Source organism: Balaenoptera acutorostrata, chromosome 5 (genome assembly GCF_949987535.1).
Source record: "Balaenoptera acutorostrata chromosome 5, mBalAcu1.1, whole genome shotgun sequence".
Classification (NCBI taxonomy): domain Eukaryota; kingdom Metazoa; phylum Chordata; class Mammalia; order Artiodactyla; family Balaenopteridae; genus Balaenoptera; species Balaenoptera acutorostrata.
In genome coordinates this window covers 96,296,438-96,319,983 of record NC_080068.1, presented here as the reverse complement: position 1 = coordinate 96,319,983, position 23,546 = coordinate 96,296,438, and the positions used below count along the sequence as shown (strand labels likewise).

Here is a 23,546-nt window from a genome sequence, read left to right as displayed (position 1 = left end):
CTTGACTTTACTATTTAGACAATATTGATAAAATATCTCTGAAGTTTTCATATCATGATTTCATCATAAGTTAGGAGCTTAGAAAAAGACATAATAATTTAGCTTCCTACAGAATGCAGAAAGCCAATTCATTGTTCAGTATACAAACTAAGATCACCACTGAGTTTCCTCACAACAAACATCTTACTTAATTCTTAGTCATCAGTAGCCGTGCTTAGTGTAATCCCTACAGCAATTTTGATAGTTCCACAGCAAAATAGTATAAGATAAATTAGGTAAAATACATTTAAAACTAAACTAAACCTGTAGTTCCATAGACCATTATTGAGTTCACTAATAATCATTGGAGTGTTTTCATCTTTATTTTGGCAAAATTCTCAATTTTATATGCATATCTTGAACAGTCTTTAATTCCTATTGAATGAAATAGTAGAATAATCATCTTTGTAAAGAGAATTCATTTTTATTAAGAGTGTGGGTTCATGAAAAGAAAATTATTTGCTCCTATTTCCCTCAATTTACTTCCTTTTTTCCAATTTTACTGAGGAATAATTGCCAAATACAGTTGTATATATTTAAAGGGTACAATATGATGATTTGATATACTTATTCATTGTGAAATGATTACCAAGATCAAGATAGTTAACACATTCATCACCTCAAATAGTTAACTCTTTTTTTGTGTGTGGTAAGAATGCTTAAGTTCTACTCTCCACAATTTTCAAGTATATAATATTTGAAATATATTATTAACTGTAGTCACTGTGCTGTACATTTGACCCTCAGAACTTATTCTTCTTATAACTAAAAATTTATACCTTTTGACCTTCATCTTCCCAGCCACCAGCCTCTGCGACCACTATTCTATTCTGTTTTTATGAAATCAGATTTTTTTTTTTTTGGATTCTGCATGTAAATGATAACATACAGTATTTGTATTTACCTGTTTGGCTTATTTCACTTAGCATATGCCTTCCAGGTTCATCCATGTTGTCACAAATGACAGGATTTCCTTACTTTTATGGCTGTATAATATTCCATTGTATATATACCACAATTTCTTTATCCATTCATCTGTTGTAGGACATTTAGGTTGTTTCCATATCTTGACTATTGTGAATAAAGCTGCAGTAAACATGGAGTTTCAGATATCTCTTCAAGATAGTGATTTCAGTTCCTTCAGCTATAAACCCAGGAGTGGGACTGCTAGAGCATATGGTAGTTCAATATCAGTTTTATGGGAACCACATACTGTTTTCCATAATGGTTGTACCAATTTACATTCCTGCCAACAGTGTATAAAGAGTCCCTTTTCTCCACGTATTTGCCAGCATTTGTTATCTCTTATCTTTTTTGATAATAACCATCCTGATTGGTGTGAGGTGATATCTCATTGTGTTCTTCATTTGCATTTCTCTGATGATTAGTGATGTCGAGCACCTCTTCATGTACCTACTCCTGATTTGCATGTTTTCTTTGGAAAAATGTCTATTTAGTTCCTTTTTTCATTTATTATTTTGATGATGTGCTTTTTTGCTATTGAGTTGTATGAATTCTCTACATATTTAGGATATTAACCCTCTATCAGATATATGATTTGCAAATATTTTCTCCCATTCTCTTGGTTGCCTTTTCAATATATTGATTTTTTTCTTATTTGTACCTAATTTCACAAAAATTTATATCTACAATGTGTATGTTGTATATACGTATACACACACACCCTTTATATGCTTTGTTGTTGTTTGATCATTTCAGAAGAAAACCACAGTGCCTTTCATAAGAGAAACGTATAGAAGAATAAATCAAACTTTTGTAATATTAGTTAAGATGTGAAAATAAGTATGGTAAAATTATAAATAACTTGGTGAAAAAGAAATCTTAAAATGACTAGAGTGGTAAGGCAAAGCAGATGCTCCAACTGGTTTCTCTTAAAAATCCCAAGGAGTCTGAAGAACATTACTGCAGCAGAGAACGGCATGTGGAAAAGTAACATTTTTTTCATGTACTACATAGTCAACAAATATTTTTGAGTGCCTACTTTGCATCAGGCATTATGGATGAGAGGTCACAGTTCCAGCTTTCAAAATGTTTACAATGCAGAGAATTGAAGCTTTACACACACAGAAATTTTAAAAGCTATATGATAAGTAATAAAATACATATGCATGGAGAAATACATATGCACAGAGAAAGGAATATCTTGATTTCCCTGGGAGACTAAAAGAATCTTCGGGTATGAGGATGTGTTTTGCAGGCAGAGAAATTGTGGGCTTTCTAGACGGTGGAAAGAGCATGTGCGAAGTCCGAGAAAAGTGAAAGAGTCATGTGTCTTTGAGAAATTAAAACAGTTTTAGTTGTTAGAACATAAAGTACAAGCCTAATCTTGAAGAATCACTGTCCTGATGTTAATAGGATACAAGGGGAAATTTTGAGCAGTGTAGTAGTATGATTTGATTTGTTAGTTAGAAAAATCACTCTAACATGGAGTAGAGAATCCACTTGTGATACAAACAGTTACATAAGGCATGATAAAGACGGGCTTAGCAGCAGATAGTAGTGAGAAGTTATTCCAAGAAAAGACCGAAGTGCTGTTGTGGCTGAATCACTAAAAACTTCTACAGGAAAGAAATGGAGACCCATCAGATGTAAATAAGACCTGTGTAGACTTTAACATAGAAATGAAGACAGCTGGGGCACAAAGTAGTATTCGTTCTCAGGTGAATGAAATTGTCACTTTTTTAAAGAATTAAGTTATTGATTTATGGTTGTAAAATCAGCCAGAATGAGTAAGTTGAAAATTTGTTTGGTTCAGATTCTACTAGCGATCACAGTGTTATCTGAACTTTAGGGGAAAAATGACGGATGACTTGAACAATAACAGTGCAGACATCGGGGAGAAGGCTAGTTGCTATCTGTTCACTGAGTAATACTGTTAAACAAATGATGTATAAAGGTAATTTGCACAATGTTTTTAAAACTAAAATTATTACCAAATGGGGGACTTAGCTCAGTGCCTAACTCATATTAAGCGTCCAAGAGGTTTTAGTTATAATGAAAAACAAAGCAACAAAACTTCCACTTGTCTTTCTTGGATTGCAAAAGAAAAATTATGAAAACTGAGTGTTACTGACATTATGAATCTGTACTCTGTCCCTCTGAAATAGGCGAGCCATGTGTCTTAGCCCATTTTTCCCTCTAAATCTAAATTATGTGATTCTGTGTGTTGAATGTACTTTTTTTTTGCATTTGAGTGTGTCCATATAAATATATACATAAAAATTTTAACACTCATTCAGAAGGTCATTGCCTGAAATATGAGGTCAATAGGAACTCACACACACATTTTTGTTTTGCTTTAAATGCTTAAAGACCAAATGGAAAAAGAATTATTTTTATTATGAAAACATCAATTGAATTTGCACTGAGGGAAATGTACCCAGAATGAGATCACAAGAAATAAAATAAGATTAAGGAAATGGGCAATTTTCAGGAACAAGTCATCCCAACATAGGGATCGCTGATAATCAATTAGGATGGACAGAGTCTTAAGGCAGAAACGCTAGCTGTATGCAAAGTATGTCCCTGTAGAGGCCAATATTCACTCAGCTGTTAAAAATATTTGTTAAACTTAAAAAGTTCTGGAAATCGCAATTACATAACAGCAATAATATTGTAGTCTAAGATAATCTTGGGTCATTTTATGTAGAGACATCTGAAGGATTTCAATGGCATGCATTTACTGCTCAAGTTAGAAGTAACATTCCAAAAATATAAAGTACTTACTTTAGAATTATTATGTAATAGGCAGGAGGATCCCTGATGTCAAAGTAATATCGCTGCTTCCTCCTTTACAAATGCAGGCCTGGTGTTACCTATGATGAGAATATTTGGCTACACTCAGCAGTCCATGACTCAAAAACTAAAGTCATTCTGCAGCTCCAGCCTTCACCCCATTAAATCTGTTCTATTCTTTGGCAGCTGTTTCTGCCATTTATGTTAAAAGCAGATGGGGAAAATGCAAAGAACTGTCAGTTTTATTGCCATGTATAATCAGCATCTGGGCTGTATGTTACAGAAACAATCAATGCAAACTCATACTTTACTGGTGGTGTAAAAACTTTTTTTGAGTTTCTCAGTTTTCAAATTAGAGTAAGTGCTCTATTTTAATCATGTTGATCATGGAAATAGCAACCATTTGTATTTTTTTTTCAGCCTCCATGTATGTGAATGATGCTTGAGTGTATGTGTTTAATATACAGTTGGGAGTTATCTGCGAAACTGTTTTGCTAATTTGTTTTAAAATGTGTTTTGGAACCATAAATGTTTATTTCACATTAGAGATCAAGTCATGTTTCAGATTTATTCCTTTCTATAATCTGTGTGTATATGTGTGACTAATACATGCTACAGACATTATGTTATATAATGCCATATGTTATATGTTACATATATACACATATATATCCTCATTTTAATTTTTTCCACTGTTTTTTGAGCAGGAAAAAACATACCATATATGCTTTTTTACATCTCATAATTTTTACCAAAACATTTATAGTAGGTTTTAGTTTCTCATTTTTCAGAAAGAGAAACTGAGACACAGAGAAACAAACAGTAACTTCTGCAAGGTCCGCAGAGATAATCAGTGGCAGATTCTGAATTTAATCCAAGTCTGTATAAAGCTCATACTTTTAATCACTAAACTCCACTTTTTATCTTTATGTCTATACATATACAAAACATAAATACCTCTTGGGAGAGCTATTTCAGCTTTGGCATGTGGATGTTATTTTTTATAGTTTATCAAGATAAGTTAATTTGAAAAATATTGAAACTAATGCCTGAGTATTGAAAGCTAGTGAGTTGAAAGTGTCATTTAAAATAAACTAATGTTGTTTAATATAGTGTAAATGTCTTCAGAACTAGTTGGAATTTTTAATTGCCCAATTACACTGTATGTTGTATAGTTTCCTGATATAAGATCTGCTAATTGATAACCATGGTAAAGTATTTATATGCCACAGAGCCCAGCTATACCTGCACATAATTTCCAGGTTTTAAGTGTCCACAGTATTACAGCAGAGAGATTTACTGATAATTTCCCATTTTCTACCATCTTTGAAATAGGCACCAGAAAAGTGATGTATATTGGTAGCTGTTCATTCTTTAGGAACTCTAAAAGTGTGAAGACATGTATTTCTTTTTAAAAAAGCAGTAGAGAACAAGAGAAAAAGATATATGGGAGTGGGAGGAAAGAGTTCTTTTTATTGGTTAAACATAATTGTGAATTTTTTGATTGGAACAGTAAGAAAACTGTCTTCTAACTAAAATTGAACTTCTAACTAAAATTTCCTTCTTGTTTTGATGAAGTGTAACAGCAGATTGCTTTGAGATATACGTACACACAGCGATGAAATGTTTTGGAATTGTTCACATACATTCTGTGGAGAAAAAGGTTCTGGCTCCTTTTATATGAAAAAGTCTTCCTTTATCATATGGGGTTTATAAAATTTTCTCCCTCTCTTATTCAGTTTTCTAAATCTATTTTTACTTTGAAATTTTAAATATTGAATTTTTTTTTTTTATGAAGGGCTAGCATTTGGAAGGCTCTTAATTATGGTGGATTTTATCTACAGCAAGCAAATATAGCTCAGCCATTACACTATCTCTTTTAGTAACCCTGGAATGTTTTTTTTTGTTTGTTTGTTTGTTTTTGTTTTTTTATGATTGTGGATGTCTGTTTCTTATACTTTTTTCCAGTGTTTGCTTCTTATATTTTGAAGCTGTGTTATTAGGTATATAATTTTTTTAACATCTTTATTGGAGTATAATTGCTTTACAATGTTGTGTTAGTTTCTGCTGTATAACAAAGTGAATCAGCTATACGTATACATATGTCCCCATATCCCCTCCCTCTTGCATCTCCCTCCCACCCTCCCTATCCCACACCTCTAGGTGGTCACAAAGCACCTGAGCTGATCTCCCTGTGCTATGCGGCTGCTTCCCATTAGCTCTCTATTTTACATTTGGTAGTGTATATATGTCAATGCTACTCTCTCACTTTGTCCCAGCTTACCCTTCCTTTTTTTTTTAACCTTCACCTGAAAACTCTAATATTTTTCCTCCTTATTTTTTATAACCTGGTTTTAATAGTCCCCCCTCTTGTTTTAGGAGGAAGGGCAACATTTGAGATGTGTGTTGTTTGTAGTTTGTCAAATATATTACGAGGTTCTTGTAATGAAACACAGAAATTATTTATCCTAGGGACCTAAAAGTTTACAGGAAGTACACATTAGTTTATTGTTTGTCCACTGAAAACAAGAAAATGGACATTTTTAAACGTTTTAAAATTTATGGTTTGACATCTGTCAGTGGTAGAATATTTCCCTGCACGAGAATCTGTCTCTTTGAATGAAGGAAGCAATTATGTTGTGCCTTAATGGACTGCTAGACAGTGCCATAAAAACCAATTAGCTGCTGAGTCAGTGTGAATAACCATATAAGCTTCGTTTCAAATACTCTTTTTTTGGAACAAGGTTGGAAGTAAATAGATAAAGAAAAGCAAGCAAATCCATTGTACATGTCATTGTTCAGCTTTCTGTTGCATATGTTGTAAATGATGTGGTTTGCCATATGAAGATTAAGTCATGGGACATTGCAATAAGGAATAATACCTGCAGTATTGCTATATTATGTTTGAGTTATTTTTGCATATAAAATTAAATATGTTTTCATCATGAATTCTCTTTGTTTTGTAACTTTTTGAGCATGCATTTTCTAAAAAAATAGATGGCCCACTTATTATATCTTTTTGTTTTGTTTGCTTTAGCAGGAATAGTTATCGATGAAATTAACTGCAGATTCAACACAAACTAAGTTACAATAAAATATATTTAAATGCCATTAGAACAATTTGTGATCATTATAAGTATTCTAGGTTCTGAGACTTTAAAATAACAAATGAATTTTAAAATTTCTAAAGAAGCTTTTTAATTATATTAAGCGATAGAATTAGTTTGGCCACATTTGTAAGTTAACGTTATTGACATTTCGGAAGTCTCAGTACTGAATATCTCATTTTTAAAAAAATTTATATTGAACAAATTAGTTGGAAATGTAACTGTAAAACTGGACACTTTATCAATAAAACGTCCATGAGGGTATAAACATATCTGCTTTTGATCACCATTGAATTCCAATTATGTAATACAATATGTTGCACAGGGCCGTCATTAAATATATGCAGGTTGAATGAATGAATGAATAATTGCTGATTCCTTATTTTCCTTATTCCTTATTCCTTATTTTATTTCAGTTTCAAGAAACTGAAATTATATTTACGAAAAGTAATTGTATGATCTAGTTTTGCATGACTGTTGAAAGAAACCTGCTAGACACTAAGAATTTTTATTTTTTCTCATCATCGCATTATATTATTTTGAGAAAATCTTTAACAAAATGAAATGATGTTTCATTGGCCTGGATTTGAAGAAAATCCTTTAATCAAGAGTATTCCATCTATAGCTTGTTTTTACTATATTTTCATCGATTACATTTTAAACTTCTTAAAATCCAACTACAAGAATGGATCACAGCAAAAAAAAATGTGTCTCTAAACCATCAATTCATAATGTTCTAATCAATAATGTAACAGTGAAATGATTAAAATATCCTTTGCTATACTTAGAGCTTTTGAAAAAAGTAACCCTTTCTTAAGACCTAGATAAATAATCCATATGAAGGAAATTCATATTTGCTTCATGAGATTTATTTCTTGTCTTCTAGGGTAAATCTGCCCCTTAGGGGCCAACAACCTGGTGGAGGAGGGATGTGTGAAAAATAAATAGAATGCAGTCAGATAAGAGCAGAGGAGTTTAGAAGAAAATGCCCTTGAGCAGAGAGAAAGATACAATTAACCATACCTAAGAAAGTAAAGGAAAGCTTCAAAAGGAGGCTGTGCTCTAGTCATCTTAAAATAACTAGACAATGTTATTAATATTGATGTGAAATTATTATTAACTTCAACGGCTAACAATAAGGAATGATTATGGAAATATGGCCCATTTTGACAATTGAATTGTCATGAAAACATTAAAAATAATGTCTTCCAAAAATTTTAATGATATAGGAAAGCATGGATGATGTGATATTTAGTGTAAAGGATGCAACTCAAAATTCTCTATACAGTAAGATTTTAATTATATAAAATAAATATGCGTGCAGAAAAACTAAAGTAAAATTCACGGATCTGAGTACTGTAATATGAGTGATTTTAATTTGCTTCCTTAACATATTTCGTAAATAGCTTAAGCGTAAGTTTTTCTTTAATGTGAACAAAATAACTTCTGCTTTCTGGAGGGTGAGGATCATGAGTAATATTGCAAGTTACGGAAAAGATTTTACTTTTTTGTGAGCGAGCAAGGGACGGAAACTTGGGGAATAACTCAATTTGGAGGACTAGAAAATGAAGCCCTAAATTAGAAAGAGAAAAGCAGAGCGAGAATCAGGAACATATAGTGTCACATCCAAGGGAGGAAGGATTGTTCACAATATCATACGCTACAGTGAGTTCAAGAGCAGTGAAGGTTGGGGAAACCCATTGCCTTTAGACACAAGGAGGTCAGAGGGTGAACACTGAGACTGTTGAAGAAAACATGATATTGTAATATAAGGCCTTTGAATCAGAAAAGACTGTAATTTAAGCAATTTGACTTAACCTAGCAATATTTTATTTGTTTTGATCTGATGTCCATTAAATGCTTGTAATACATATAATGTCAAAGTATTACCAACATTCAATAAAAATGAATCACTGTATATGACACATATATAGCCTATATATGGCCTCTCTCTATATATAATATTTATACATAAATATACCAATATAAATGTATATACATATATGTGTATATGTATATGAATTTTTAAAATTTGGGCAAGAAAATGGAGCTCATGCCAGGTATTTCAGCGGAGGGATTTAATATGACAAATGAGTTAAACAGCTCTAGAAAGTGACACAGATGAGAAAGCTGCTTCCACCCCCAGGGCTACAAAGAACTAAGAAGTTGATGATATACAAAGTTAGGAGCTGGCCCTTAGCAGGAGCTAAAATTAAGGAAGAGATGAGACCACTGCCGAGGACATATCCTGGGGCAGAAAAGGGGAGAATACCCCGGCTTCTCCCTTTGTCCCACCTTCGGTCCCCCACCACTGCCTCTCACTGATCAAGTCTCACAAAAGCCAGTTGGCAAGTGAGCCTGCACTAAATGGTTCACAGGAGTCAGCTCTCTGGGATGCAGAGCAGAAGCGAGGAGAAGGGATGGGAAATGCGTATTAGCATATGTATATGGGTAGAAATGAGGCTGAGAGACAACATTTTTTGATGGACTAAAATATTTACCAAAACACCCTGTGAAATATACTGTTTTGTGTCTTTCATAACTAGATGGGTAAAATCTTGTCTTTCTTTGATAGCAGAACTATGGAATAGATAACGTTAGAGGGTTACTTTCACCTCTCAGATTTTAGTGCATCATAAAAACACGGCAGTTGTGTTTAAATGCACTTTGCTGCAGTGGTTTTCACATGAAATATTCACATAATGGATTGACAGAGTCCAGACAGTTTTACTGAAAATATCTGTAGCACTTATAAATTTAGAATATAGGATTTTTGCCTCCGAAGAAGCTTCAAAATTAATTTTCTGCATATAACAATTCTTTCAAGCTATAATATGCTTTCTGTAGAGGAAATGGTTTATAAAATTTAGTATTCAACCATAATGTCTTTTGTGGAAGAGTTATAGTTATCTCTTAAAACATGTTCTACATCTTTTCAGTGTTACAACATATTTCTTCCTGATATTGAAGTTAGCAAAACGTATTCCCAACTTAGCTTCTTACAGGTGTTCTTTCTTTTATACAAACTCCAGACTTAAATATTAATGAACTTGTAATGCCTGAAAAATCAGAATATTTTTATTGTTTTTACAGTTGCTTTGTTTTTATTCCCAATCTTGTACCACATTTATGGCAGAGCACAATTAATTTTAGTAGTCTTTTTTGAGAAAAAAAAGAAAATATCGCCTATAAAGCATATCACCTTTGCTTCTTGACATGGCTTGAATTAAACATATCTGGGAGCTCACATTTCTATTTAAAACTTAATTTTTTTTCATTGCAGACGTTTGGAACAGAACTCAATCAAGGTCATCCCTCCTGGAGCTTTCTCACCATATAAAAAGCTTAGAAGAATGTGAGTGAATAATACTCTGAAATCAGTGTAATTTTTAAAAATTATACAAGTCATGACCATGCGAAGACATCCATTTAAGTATGAATATTTCAGTACTCAACAGATTAAATATTAAATGATGTGACTATCTGTTGCTAGTTCTATAATATTGTAATGTTAAAAGCTAAACTATTAATTTTTTAAGTTCTCTGTAATTTAGCGTATTAATTCACACTAGTGTGAATGTACGTGGTCAATATATTATGCAGTCAAATTCTTAAGTGTTCTATTTTCAAAAATAACACATGCCATCTTTAATAATAATTTAGGAAAATAGCCAATAATTGATTTAAAAGTGTGATTTTTTTTTTTTTAATTTAGGATGCTTCAGATGTTTCATGTTGCAAATTGTATATATGTATTGATAGGTGCAAAACTGACATGCAAAGGCAATAAATAGCTTTCTCCTGCAGTAAATCTCACTGATATTCTATTTAGTTTAACCTAACCTATTTTTAATCTTAGCGACCTGAGCAATAATCAGATCTCTGAGCTAGCACCAGATGCTTTCCAAGGCCTACGCTCTCTGAATTCACTGTAAGTATTGACCACATCACTGAAGGAAAGCAGCATGCACAAGGAATAGTGGCTCTAGTTTTAAATTTGGATTTAAGGGATATACTCTTTAAGTTTTTTATTATGAATTATTAATAATGATTAGTATGAATCTTTAGTGAATTTCATCATTTTTATGGAGAACTGCTACCTGCCACTAAAATTAGCCAGTGTTTAGGGGTATATATTTTAAGGTTTGACAGTTCTGCTGTTTAGAGAGCAAGAGTATGAGCCCCTTTTTTGGCAATGTTTTCTTTCTGAAGTAAAGGGAAAATGTTTATTTTGGAGTGCTCTGGTCAGTGTTGTGCCGATAATCCTTAAGCCCACAGCCGCTGTCTCTGGGGACAATTACAGTGCCCTTTAGAATGATGCTGGGCGAAGTCTTGCAGAGAACAGTGGAAGATGACCATTGAGAGGGCCCCCCAACCCCTGCTTCATCACCTTAAGACTTCCCTGACAGACCAGCTTTAATCTCTCAAAGAACAAAGATAAGAAAGTATGACAGCTTTTTAATGTCAAAAGGACTTCCAGGGAGATAGCTATGTAAATTAAAGTGGTTCTGAAGTGAATTTATAAAGGTCATTATTCCTTCAAACTTGTACAAAATCTTCAGAAGTCCACCGAGTAGAGTTAGCTTTTATTTCAAATTTTAATTTTAAAGTTTGAAAATGAAATCTGGTATTTTTTTAAGAGGTGATGCTTAGAGAAGGGTTCTTATTGTTGTAAATTACTGCAGGGCTCTTAGAAACTTCAGAAGTCAATGGTAGCCAGTGAGAATTTCAGGATACACATGTGTGATACTCAGATAAACACCTTTGGTTTATATAACGGTTTACACTCATACCAAGGGGAGGAGATGGACCAGGTCTTCTGGGCACATGGATGTTCAGGTCGCTATGCTGGTCTGCTCAGAAAACTGCAGTTTTCTTTGAAGAAAAAAGTGGAAAACTATCACTTCACCTGCAGTGTCTGCCTAGGTTCATTTCTGTTTGTTTTTTGTTTTGCATTTTTATTTTAGTAGATGAAGTCCAAGACCAGGGAAACAACTATTGGCAGAAAGTGTAAAGTACAGTCATGCACTGTTCTCAGGGTGGGCTGTCAGATTCAAAAATCGCAAAGCGCAATGCAAAACTCTATTAAATCACCCAAATTGTCCGTAAAGTACATACCATCCTGGACAGTAATACTATCCAAAGTAAACATAGACAACCTCCCAGCCATACAAAAGGACAGAACAAAAGTCAAGTCAGTGTACAAAGTCTTGGTCCTTCAAGTATCTGTGCCTCAAAGATAACCGTTAAATGTCAAAAAAGAGAGAAATGGATGGAGAATTCGTATTTGTATCTGCTTGCTTGCAGAGTTTACTGTTAAGTTCTACTGCCTTACTGATGTTGACACTTGTGGTTGTGAGAATTAAATGGTAAAAAGAAATAATAAAATAAATAAAAGATTAATCATTTTAATTATTTTGTTAATCATTCATCACAGTAAATTACATTATATTTATTAAATATATATTTATTATAATTAATGATTATAACTTATGTACTAATCTACATATATAATAAACTAATGGCAAATTGGAAAAGAAATGACAACACATGTAAAAGAACATGCTTGCTGAATTGGGATCTTAGTCTTCAAGATCAGAGCTCTCATGTACATAGTTCTTTTGGAAAGCTGTAGAAAAGCATTATCTTTCCTTGTAGAACTGCACTTCAGTCAGGACGCTAAGTCACTGAGGAATTTCTAGTTCAAATCATAGCAGTACATGAAAAAGTAGGAACCTTTTTCCAGAAGTGGAATACCCACATAATGCCTTATAACATTATAAAACAGAAAAGCTAGGAGAAAATCAAATAGCTGTGATATCACAGAGAAAGTCCATATATTATAACTAATATCATTTTCCTCTTTGTGTTCATATTCTGAATTGGCCTTCCGAAGATTAAATTATTTACCCCCTCCATAAAATATATAACTACCCGGATTTGCAATCACCCTTTTCTTCATTTAAACACAATCATAAGTTCAACAGAAATGTATTTGAGCCCCTCTTGTGGACTAGTCCTCGTGTGAGTGAACAAAACACCAAAATCCCTCCCTCATGGAGGTGACCAATGATAAAGTAAACTATGGACAGAAAATATAGTATATCTGATGATACAGGTGCTGTGAAGGAAAACTAAGAAAGGAAAGGGGATAAGGAATGCTAGAGGAGGGGAGAGCTAAAATTTTAAATAGAACAATTAACAAAGGCCCCCCAGGAAAGTGATATTGGGCAAAGATCTGAAGATTGGGATTGTAGGAGTGAGCTCTGCAGAGATATGGAGAAAGAGCATTCAAGACAGAGGGAACAGGGCTTCCCCGGTGGAGCAGTGGTTGAGAATCCGCCTGCCAATGCAGGGGACACGGGTTCGAGCCCTGGTACGGGAAGATCCCACATGCCGTGGAGCAACTAAGCCTGTGCGCCGCAACTACTGAGCCTGCGCTCTAGAGCCCGTGAGCCACAACTGCTGAGCCCACGTGCCACAACTACTGAAGCCTGCGCGCCTAGAGCCCGTGCTCCACAACAAGAGAAGCCACCGCAATGAGAAGCCCACACACTGCGAGGAAAAGTAGCCCCCGCTCACCGCAGCTAGAGAAAGCACGCACGCAGCAACAAAGACCCAACACAGCCAAAAATAAATAAATAAATAAAATAAAATTATTAAAAAAACAGAGAGAACAGCTAAATACTGAGGCTCTGAGGTAGGAGTGTGCGGAGTGTTTCCAGACAGAGCAAGAAAAAGTCAGTATGACTTGAGGGGAGCAGATGCTTGAAATTAAAATAATGAAAAGGTTGCAGTTGTGGGTAATGGCAAGGTCTAGGGTACAGCCACGAGGATAGAGGGATAAATATGGTGAAAGACAGGTTGCTGGAAAAGAGTCATGTTGGAGACTGAAATAGTGAGCCAGGAATTTAAGTCTTCCAGAAAGGGGTGAAGTGACTTCGGTGTATGTAGATTAACTGCAGGAGGGATGCAAATAGGCCACATTTCTTTCTTTAAATGAAGTGTTTACTTGTACAAGTTTCTCTTATATGTCTTTCTGCAGCTGTACTCAATTATATAGCCAGCTTAATTTAATCACTACATTTGCTAAAGAAGCGAAATATTTAAAGGTGGTATGTTGCCAAATACCTCTAATGCATTTTATTTAATAAATTGTTTTGTTATTCAATTACCAAAATAGTATATCTTAGAGAAAACTGGACCTGATCTGTTGAGTGTTTTTTAAGGTCTCTCTATTAAATTCTGTTACATATTATTATATATCACTATTATATATGTTATATACCACTATTATATATTAACATATTTTATTATATAATAGTGTATTACATATTATTAACAAAATATCATTCAAAATACATGCATCTATGAAATCATTTTATCCTCAGGGCTTTTTATTACTTTCACTGTGACATCAACAAAATTTCTATAATATTTAATAATCATTTCTTAAGAACTCGGTGTACAAATACATTTAGCATTGCCTCTAAACATTTTTTATTTTTTATTTACTGGTTGGATTTATATTATATTATAATTATATATATTTATATTAACAAAATAACTTTATATTAAGTGTTATAGCAGTGCAGCATAGTGGCTAAGCATATCTCCTTTAGAATGCTGGATGGCTTGTATTCGAATACTGGCTCTAACTCACTGGGTACATAGAGCTAGTTACTAATTTCCCTGTGCTTCAGTTATCTCATCTCTAAGATGGGGACGAGATTATTCCTCTCCTGGCTTTGTTAAAAACACAGAGTAAACTTTCAAGAGATATTACAATAAGACCGTGGCAAATTCTTCTCCTGATACTTATCAATGTGTATGATTTTGGATTTTAATTATCCCAGGGAATTTTTATGCCCAAGATCCTCAGAATATGGTCTTCCCCTCTTCTTACTTTTTCATTAACCTTTTACAAACTATTGTAGTTCACTAATTCTTATTTCCTCTCTTCACTAACCAGCTCACAAATTCCACAGGGGTCTATAGTGAAAGGCTTGATTGCTGTATTTGCATTTCCTACAGCCTTTTCTTGGACTGATGTTAATCGTCCAGCACAGTACCTTGCATTTGCCACTGGTTTTCAGTGAAAATGTAGCGACCTCTGCTTTCTCTTTACTGTACTCTCTTTAAATTTGCTTAGTGTTTTAATTCTCAAATACACATGGTTTTTCATTTATAAGTTAAGTATAGCTCTTTAACATTTATTTGGATAGTAAGTCTGCCCATTGTACCTTTTTCATGATAGCCATCATGTAGGCTTCTATTTTGGACATTTTTTCTCTTTAGTAGGAGTTCTGTCTTCTGCTTTCAGCAAGGGCAGGAGAAGTCAAAGACTGGCCAGCAGTGTGTGGTTGCTGTATCTTACTGGCCCAATATTGAAACACCAGAGTGAAACTGGGTTTAGTATTCTTAGCCTTCCTTCTTGTAGCAGGTACAAAAGCTGCCATAAGATTTCCCTGTTGTTTCAAACGACTATAAAAAATTCTCTGTCAGCATAACTGTACTGTATATAGAATGCCAAATATAAGCCATGTATAAGAAAACTGTAGAAAAGCCACCCAATTTGTCATTCTTGGCATTTGGAAATTATGCATATTACTCATGTATTTATTTTCTTTTCACCTGAATTATTTTTATCTTGATTTTTAAAAATTTTCCTTCCCTCTTATGAGTGTAGCAAGATTCTCATTGGCCCTTTTGCAGTTTGTATCTTTATGTGATGATACTCCTTTCCCTCATTTTTATAGATTTTGGCCCTATTTTCTTGGCTGCCATCCAATTGTTCGGTCCTGGTCTTTGGACTTTTGATATTTTTAAATTCCTTTTTCCTTCCTACCATTTCGATCTCACTGTGTGTAAGAAAACTATTCAGCCCTAGTATTGCTATACTGTTTTGTAGAGAAATCTCATCCCCATCATATCAAGTATTTATTATTTTTATGATAGTCCGTATACCCAATTATACCTACACTTACAGATTTCCTACATCCTTTTGTGATTTTCGTCTTTTTCTCCCCTGTACCCAAATTGTCTCATTCATAGTAAACATCTATTTTCTTATCATGATCTTAAAGAAAACAGAATGATTTGTTTGAAAAGAACATTTTCACAGTGTAAGTGTGGCACACTGCCTAGCTAGTCCTCCTTTCGTGCTATTTGAACCAACCTTTGAAACAAAAGACCCAAGTGAACAACCTACTAAATTACTCACCCTTTGATTCTAATGTGGGTCCCCCACAGTTCTTACACAACCTGTTTCCTTTTTAGATCTCGATGGGTTCAAAATGTGAAACTCCTTCAGTATTCAAAATAGCCCTTTTGGGTGTCTCTTCGAAGCCATACCTTTTATTCATCTCAGTTGTTATCAGCGGCTGGCACACGGGCAAATGGTGAACTTTGAACAAGTAACAGCCGGATTCAGTTTAATTGGGCACGAAGCCTAGAACCTGGCAAAGTTCCTGGCACATAATGAGTGTACGATACCTATTGCTGAATGCATTACTTGAATGATATTCAGTTGAATATCCCAAATTGGTGCCACCTTGATCTGACCATTTGTTCCCTAAAGCCCTCTGTTCTCTTATTCTTGACCTTAAGATATGTATTATTATCGCTCTACCCTTTCTTAACGCCCTTACCTCCTTGAGCCTGACAATGTAGAATTCTCTCTTTTGTTCTTGTATTTTTAAAATTGTTTCTTCTCTAATTGTGTGAAATTTTTTAAAAAATCTATATTCTACACAAATGAATTTTTATGTTATACTGTATAACTATACCACTGGAATCTATACAGATGAAATGTCGCTTTGTACAGTATAGCACCCAGCTTTATTTGTTCCCTTAAGAATTTTCTTCATATTTTGTAATATATCCCACATCTCACTGACATCTTAAAAGGGAACAGCTTTTTCTCACTCTGATTCATCTCTCTCGCATTATTTTCCTCCTTTCCAAACAGAAATCATGTACAGCTGCCAAACATATTAATTATTTTGATTCTCATTTTGGCTTTTTCCTCCACATTTTATGACATCATTTATTTCTCTTCCAAAAGAATACTTCTGACTTTTTAAAGTAATTTATGCCCATTGTAGAGAAAATTTAAAAAATAAAGACAGTGTATATAGATTCAAATTCAAATGACCTCTGGACAGTAAGTCACTTACCATCTAGAGATTTTCCACTTTTTTTCTATGTATATATGTATATATTCTTCTAAACAAAGTTAAAGTTATACTATAATATATTCTTTTGTATTATGCTCTTTTAAACTTAGTGTTGTATCATGAATACTTTCATTTCATTAAATATTCTTCAGAACATGATTTTTATCAATGTGAAATATATATTTAGCCAATCCCCCTCTTTGGAACTTGGATACACTTTATTTGTATTTAATTTTTCACTTTTTTTTAAAAAATTTTATTTATTTTGTTTATTTATTTCTGGCTGCGTTGGGTCCTCGCTGCTGCACGCGGGCTTTCTCTAGTTGTGTCGACGGGCTTCTCATTGCGGTGGCCTCCCCTACCGCGGAGCACGGGCTCTAGGCGCGCAGGCTTCAGCAGTTGCGGTGCATGGGCTCAGTAGCTGTGGCTTGCGGGCCCCAGAGCACAGGCTCAGTAGCTGTAGCACCCGGGCCCAGTTGCTCCGCAGCATGTGGGATCCCTCCAGACCAGGGCTCGAACCCATGTCCCCCGCACGGGCAGGGGGACTCTCAACCGCTGCGCCACCAGGGAAGCCCTAATTTTTCACTTTTATAAATTATTCCATGAACAACATTTGGCAGATAAAATACTGTGTTTGTCTCCGAGTTTTTTCTTAAACTCTTGAGAGAAACTACTAAGTTAAAATTTATATAAACATCTTTACGACTCTTGATACATGTTGTCAAATTGTTCCTCTAAAAATATAATTTCTGTCTTTTCCTACACATAATCGTGGTCCTCTGCTTTTGGGGCCTGAAAATAGAGGGGCATCATTGCAGATCTGTGGTCAATAGCCAACGTGATGAGTCAATCATTTTCATTTATTTGCTGTTGAAATCCCCTCATTTCACCCTTTCTGTGAATACGTTAATTTATTCCTTAATTTGTTCCTGTGCTAATTTATTACTTCATTTTACTCTTCAAACAATATTCACTCATCAATCCAATGTTAGAACATCACTGTGTGTCAAAACCTAGGCGCCAGGTATGCTGAAGTAATTAAGTCATGGTCCCTGAACTTTGTGGCTGCACTTAGTGGCTAATCAGAGGTAGGGACATGAGGATACGTTCCTATTCATATTTCTTTGGGGAACATACATTTTAAAAGTTCTCCTGTATCAATATTAATGATCACTGTCTTCACAAATCTTCCATTTCTTATGCATATACATTATACGTTTAAAACGAAAATTTTACACTTATGTGGATTCCTTTCACTGTTTTCCATTATGATAATCCTAAACCTCATCCGTTTAAAAAACAGTGGGTTCCACATTTACTGTTCTCCTTCGTTATATACTGTGTGCTCTCATTACATATGAACTGTGTGTGCGTGTGTGTGTGTGTGTGTGTAGAAAAACATGACAATTTAACAGTGGACATTTCTATGAAAGGGGAATAAAATTATAAATGGTGTTAATTTTTGTTAATTTTTTTTGTTTTTCTATGTTTTCCAAACTTTCTACCATAAGCATATGTCTAATCTATAACCAGGGAAAAAGCATTTGCAAATTGAAGTTTGTTTACTCAACTATGGCTTTTATGACGTATGGAGCTTACTAACCTCCTATAGGCCTGAATACATATGTTTGGCTGAATTTGTTTTGCTGGTTGATGTCTAATTTTTTTGTTTGTTCAAATCATGTTTTTCCAGTGTCCTCTATGGAAATAAAATCACAGAACTCCCAAAAAGTTTATTTGAAGGACTGTTTTCCTTACAACTACTGTAAGTATTTGATTGTTTCTGATCTGTTGAACCCAAATATATATTTTAGCCAGTGTACCATCTCATATATTCATGGAGGCTTCAGAAAAATTTGACCCAAAATGACATAGTTTAATGAAATGGAAAAGATTAGTCTAGTGGAGCTAACATTGATGATGGTTATTTATTTGAAGACACAACACTTTGAAATTGTTCCCAAACCTTTCTTTCGACATTGTCATAAATGTGGGCATCCTGGCTGTCCTGTCATTTATAGTCTGTGGAATCCTTGCCCTTTATGAAATTTCTCTGGTTTGATTTACCAATAGTTGGAAAGGAGAAAGACTTGGTAATATGTTTATCTACCTTTGTCCAAAGAATCTGCAGCAGTGACAGTACTAGAATAACATCCCCCAACACAAAGATGGTGTTTAGTAGCCTAGGACAGAGTGGTAACACTCAAATTAATCTTTAGTGGGAGAATTATCTGTCAATTTCCTGGACTTTAAAGACCACTCTGCTTAGAGAATAGCTACAACTTATTTGTCTCGAAAGAAGTATTTATGATACATATTTATAAGAATAAGACTTGACCCCAGATGTCTTAATTAATGCTCATATGAAAATGAGATTGAAAAAGTATGCTAATACTAAGATTGTTAGTGTTGGACCATCAAAATCTATTCAAATCACCAAACACTTATAGGGTATCTCATTTGGGGCACACACTGACCTAGCTGCTGTGGATAAAAAGATGAATATGATATAATTTCTTCTCTCAACTAGCTCACAGTCAGTCTACTTTAAAATTCTTAAGTTTAGAATGCTATTTTCTCTTTTGGATGTGTGTATTTGTTGGAGTTGGGGTTTGAACCACTTACTTGGTAAAAATTTATTCCTAATCTCACAAACAGCCCAAAGGTTGTTTTTTTTTCCTTACTTGATAAATGTATGTTTATAATTACATCCTGTTATCCACATTTTAAACTTTTCATTATTATGCAGAAACATATTTTGTATCACAACACAGTTCATACATATACACATACAGACACACAAATGAAGCAAATCATTAACAAAACTGTTTAACCTCACTATGTATAGTACTGTGAATTCTGTTCCATTCTCTCTCTCTTCTTAATGCTACATAACTCAATAATTTTGATTTTACAACAGACCAATCAGTCATGATAAATACTGACCTTTGTGACCTAGTGACTTTATTTGGGCATCAAGTTATTTTTTAACCCTTCATTTGCAGTGAAGTTAGCAAATATTGTTTCTGATCTTGAATAGGATGACTCTATATACATCATAGGTATAGCTAGGTACTATATAGCCAAGTGTTGCCTATTTGTTGTTTACTTTTGTGTCATTCTTTCACATTTTCTTGGCATTATTCTCCCACCATTCACTTACATTCTCTTGCTACCACTGTCCTGCCTGGTACCAACACTAAAAATGGCACCTTTTTCCTTCCACACACACTTATTGGTAGTTGATGTAACAAGTGGGTTGATAAACACTGGGAATCTGTCTGTAGATAAACCTTACTAAAAAAGCCAGCTTTCTCCCTCTGCCTTAAGTTCTATCTCTAGACTAAGCCTGCCAGAGCTAACGTGGCACAATTGACTCTTTATGGTTAGTTGAGAATTTGGTTAGGTTAAACATCTTAGATCTGCTTGAACAGATGAGATATTGAGGAGAAGAAGTAGGTAAATGGAAGGAACAAAAGAAAGTAGTGTTCGGTACTTCCCCCCTAATTTCTGGACCACCTGAATGTAAACTAAGTACAAAATGCTCAGAACGGCACTTTCTTTAGTTGTCTTCCAGGCTCTGCATCTTTTCCTTGTCCGTAGCATTGTGCTATACAACTCCTTTCTTAGTTAGCCGACTAGTTAGGGAACATGGCCAGTGGACCACGTGTTGTGGCCCCAACTGGGGAGGTATAGGATTAATCAGTCCAAACCTCAAACCATGCCTCTAAGCTCTTAAGAAAGCATTATATAGATCACAGAGAAAGCCAAAACTGCAGTTTCTGAAGGAGGATAAAAAAGAGTACAGCAGGGAGAACCACCACCAGAAAGTCCTGGCTTTGCATGTGCAGGGAGTTGAGGTCTTAAAAAGGCATGTGAAACTGAAATACCCTGAATTACGGGGATTCTGGTGGGCAAATGGGAAAACAGTTTTCAGTGTGTTCAATAAGAAAGCATCATACCCAAACCACATAGCACATATTTTTTGAGCTACTAAATATTTGTTAAAGTTCTAAGTATCAAAACTCTGAACTGAATGGTGACAGAGAAAAAGAAGTATCAAAAAAAATTCTCTGCCCCCAGAGGGCTAAACTGTCTTTGGGCAAACATGAGGGCCTGTATAAAATAGTTGACAAGACTAGGTAGCACTGACTGACTTCCTAGAGGAAGGAATACATTAGTTGGGTGGCAGTTGTATTCTGGAAAAGTCTTGTTCTGGAGAAGGTGGGCCTTCTGTGAGACCCTGATAGGCCAGAAGGTTGTGGCAGGTGGAGAGTTGGGCAAGTATACTCCCAAAGGTGAGGGAAGCATGAATACAAGTGCAGACACAGGGACATATAACCTACAAGAATGATGTTTGCCCAAGTATGATCTGTAAACCACAGTTCCACAGAATATTGATGCAGAATACCACTGGTATATATGAGAAAAAACAAGTTTGTGGGATATTATGTTAAACCAAGTAAAATGGATATGTATAATGCAGAATGAGGGTCTTCCGTGTGATAATGCCACTCTCCAAGAGGATTATAAAGTAGTCGTTCAACAACAAATATTTATTGAGCACCTAGCACATGCCAGGCATGTGGGAAACATCAGGGAACAAAATAGACCAATATCCCTGTTGTCTGGACCTTATACCCTTGGGAGAGGGTTCATGCAAATGGCAGTCAGCAAGAACATAATAAATAAGCAAACCACACATAACAGAAGGAAATGTGTATTTAAGAAAATAGAAAAAGTAGATTAAAGTAAAGGAATTGATATGCTAAGGATAGGGGAGGGGCAAAGACAGGCTGCCGGTATTGGAGGGAGTGGCCGGGGGAGGCTGAATGGAAAAGGTGACATTGCAGCCGACTCGAAGAAGCAACATAGTTAACCAGGCAGACATCTGGGAAAAGAGCCTTCCAAGCAGAGAAGAGAGTCTGGCAAGGAGACCTGTGTGGCTGGAGCTGAAACAGCCGGGAATAGAAAACTTGGAGGTTGTGAAGTTCAAAAGAGGAACCAAAGATCCCATTGGGCATTATGGGCTATTGTCAAGTCTTAGGTTTTATTCAGAGCAAACAGGGAGCTGTTTCATGGTTTTGAGAGAGGAGTGATGTAATCTGGTCTGTGTTTAGAAGTCGCACTCCGGCTACCGTTTTGAGAATGGACTGAACTTCTTTTTCACAGAGCAGCTCCAGGGACTAATGTTTTATGAGAACTTTATAGCACCCTTGACAGGAGACACTGGCTCTCACCCACCTTTGTCTATTGCTGTACTTCTGCACATTCCAGAGAATATATTTAATAATTTTTGTTGAATAAATGTGTAAGTACCACTAGATTTAGGCAATCCAGTCATTAGACATGACCCATGCTTTACCTGCCATGACCCCAAATCTTCAGCCTGTGATACCTCAATGATTACTTAATGTTGAGGGTAAAAGAAATGGATTTCTTGATTGGATTTTCTCAAGAACAACAGAGTCTTGAAGATGGGTTAGTGAGATGCTACACTTTAATTCTACGACTATTTAATCAAACAGATTATTGAATGCCAACAAGATAAACTGCCTTCGGGTAGATGCTTTTCAGGATCTGCACAACCTGAACCTTCTCTCCTTATACGACAACAAGCTTCAGACCATGGCCAAGGGGACCTTTTCACCTCTCCGTGCCATTCAAACCATGTATGTACATAGGATTTGGATCAAATGTGATGACCATTGTATTCACTCTGAATTTGAGAGTTGAGGTCATTGCAAGTCATGTGTAAAAGTGTTCTGTATGTGTTTCTGAAAGGCATTTGGCCCAGAACCCCTTTATTTGTGACTGCCATCTCAAGTGGCTGGCGGATTATCTTCACACCAACCCAATCGAGACCAGTGGTGCCCGCTGCACCAGCCCCCGGCGTCTGGCAAATAAAAGAATCGGACAGATCAAAAGCAAGAAATTCCGTTGTTCAGGTAATTTCTTACTCTGTGTGACATTTCCCCAGCGTTACCCAAAACAGTAGTGAGATGTAGAGACAGCTGGCCTTGAGCTGAATTACCAAACATTGCAGAATCGTATTTCTTTTTCTTCTGCCCATGAAGGAAAAGAACTGTAGACGCAATTCATATAGCACTCCTACATGTAACCTTTTTAACACACTATCCAGCAGAAGAAATAAAGAAAAAAGACACCTGGATACTTCATACTATAATCCCAGGGTTTGAATTTAACAGGGGCCTTTTAGCTAACTCAGTGCCTTTAAAAGGCTGTAAGTCTCACGCTTGTTGTATTGTTTTTCATTGAGCAATGTAAAGTAATTAATCATGTTTCCATTTCTTTAAGAAAGTGAACTGAGATTTGGTTACTTGATTTGCTCAGGCTCAGAAGTAGGGGGAAAAAAAGCTCCGGATTCCTTGCTTCTCACACCGAATGCTGTTTTCTTGTTTAGCATTCTCGCATTTTGAATAAGACTGTGAGGATACATTTTTTT

General features: G+C 35.2%; 1 protein-coding gene across 3 annotated transcripts in view; it reads left to right on the top strand.

Moving 5' to 3' along the window:
* Positions 1 to 23,546, top strand: part of SLIT2 (slit guidance ligand 2) — a 386,465-nt gene that overhangs the window by 273,377 nt on the left and 89,542 nt on the right. For all 3 annotated transcript variants that reach the window (XM_007187619.3, XM_007187618.3, XM_057546961.1), the window contains exons 10-14: positions 10,186 to 10,257; positions 10,762 to 10,833; positions 18,774 to 18,845; positions 22,609 to 22,752; positions 22,865 to 23,028. In XM_007187619.3, the coding sequence (XP_007187681.2) occupies positions 10,186 to 10,257; positions 10,762 to 10,833; positions 18,774 to 18,845; positions 22,609 to 22,752; positions 22,865 to 23,028 (524 nt within the window). The remainder of the gene's footprint in view (positions 1 to 10,185; positions 10,258 to 10,761; positions 10,834 to 18,773; positions 18,846 to 22,608; positions 22,753 to 22,864; positions 23,029 to 23,546) is intronic.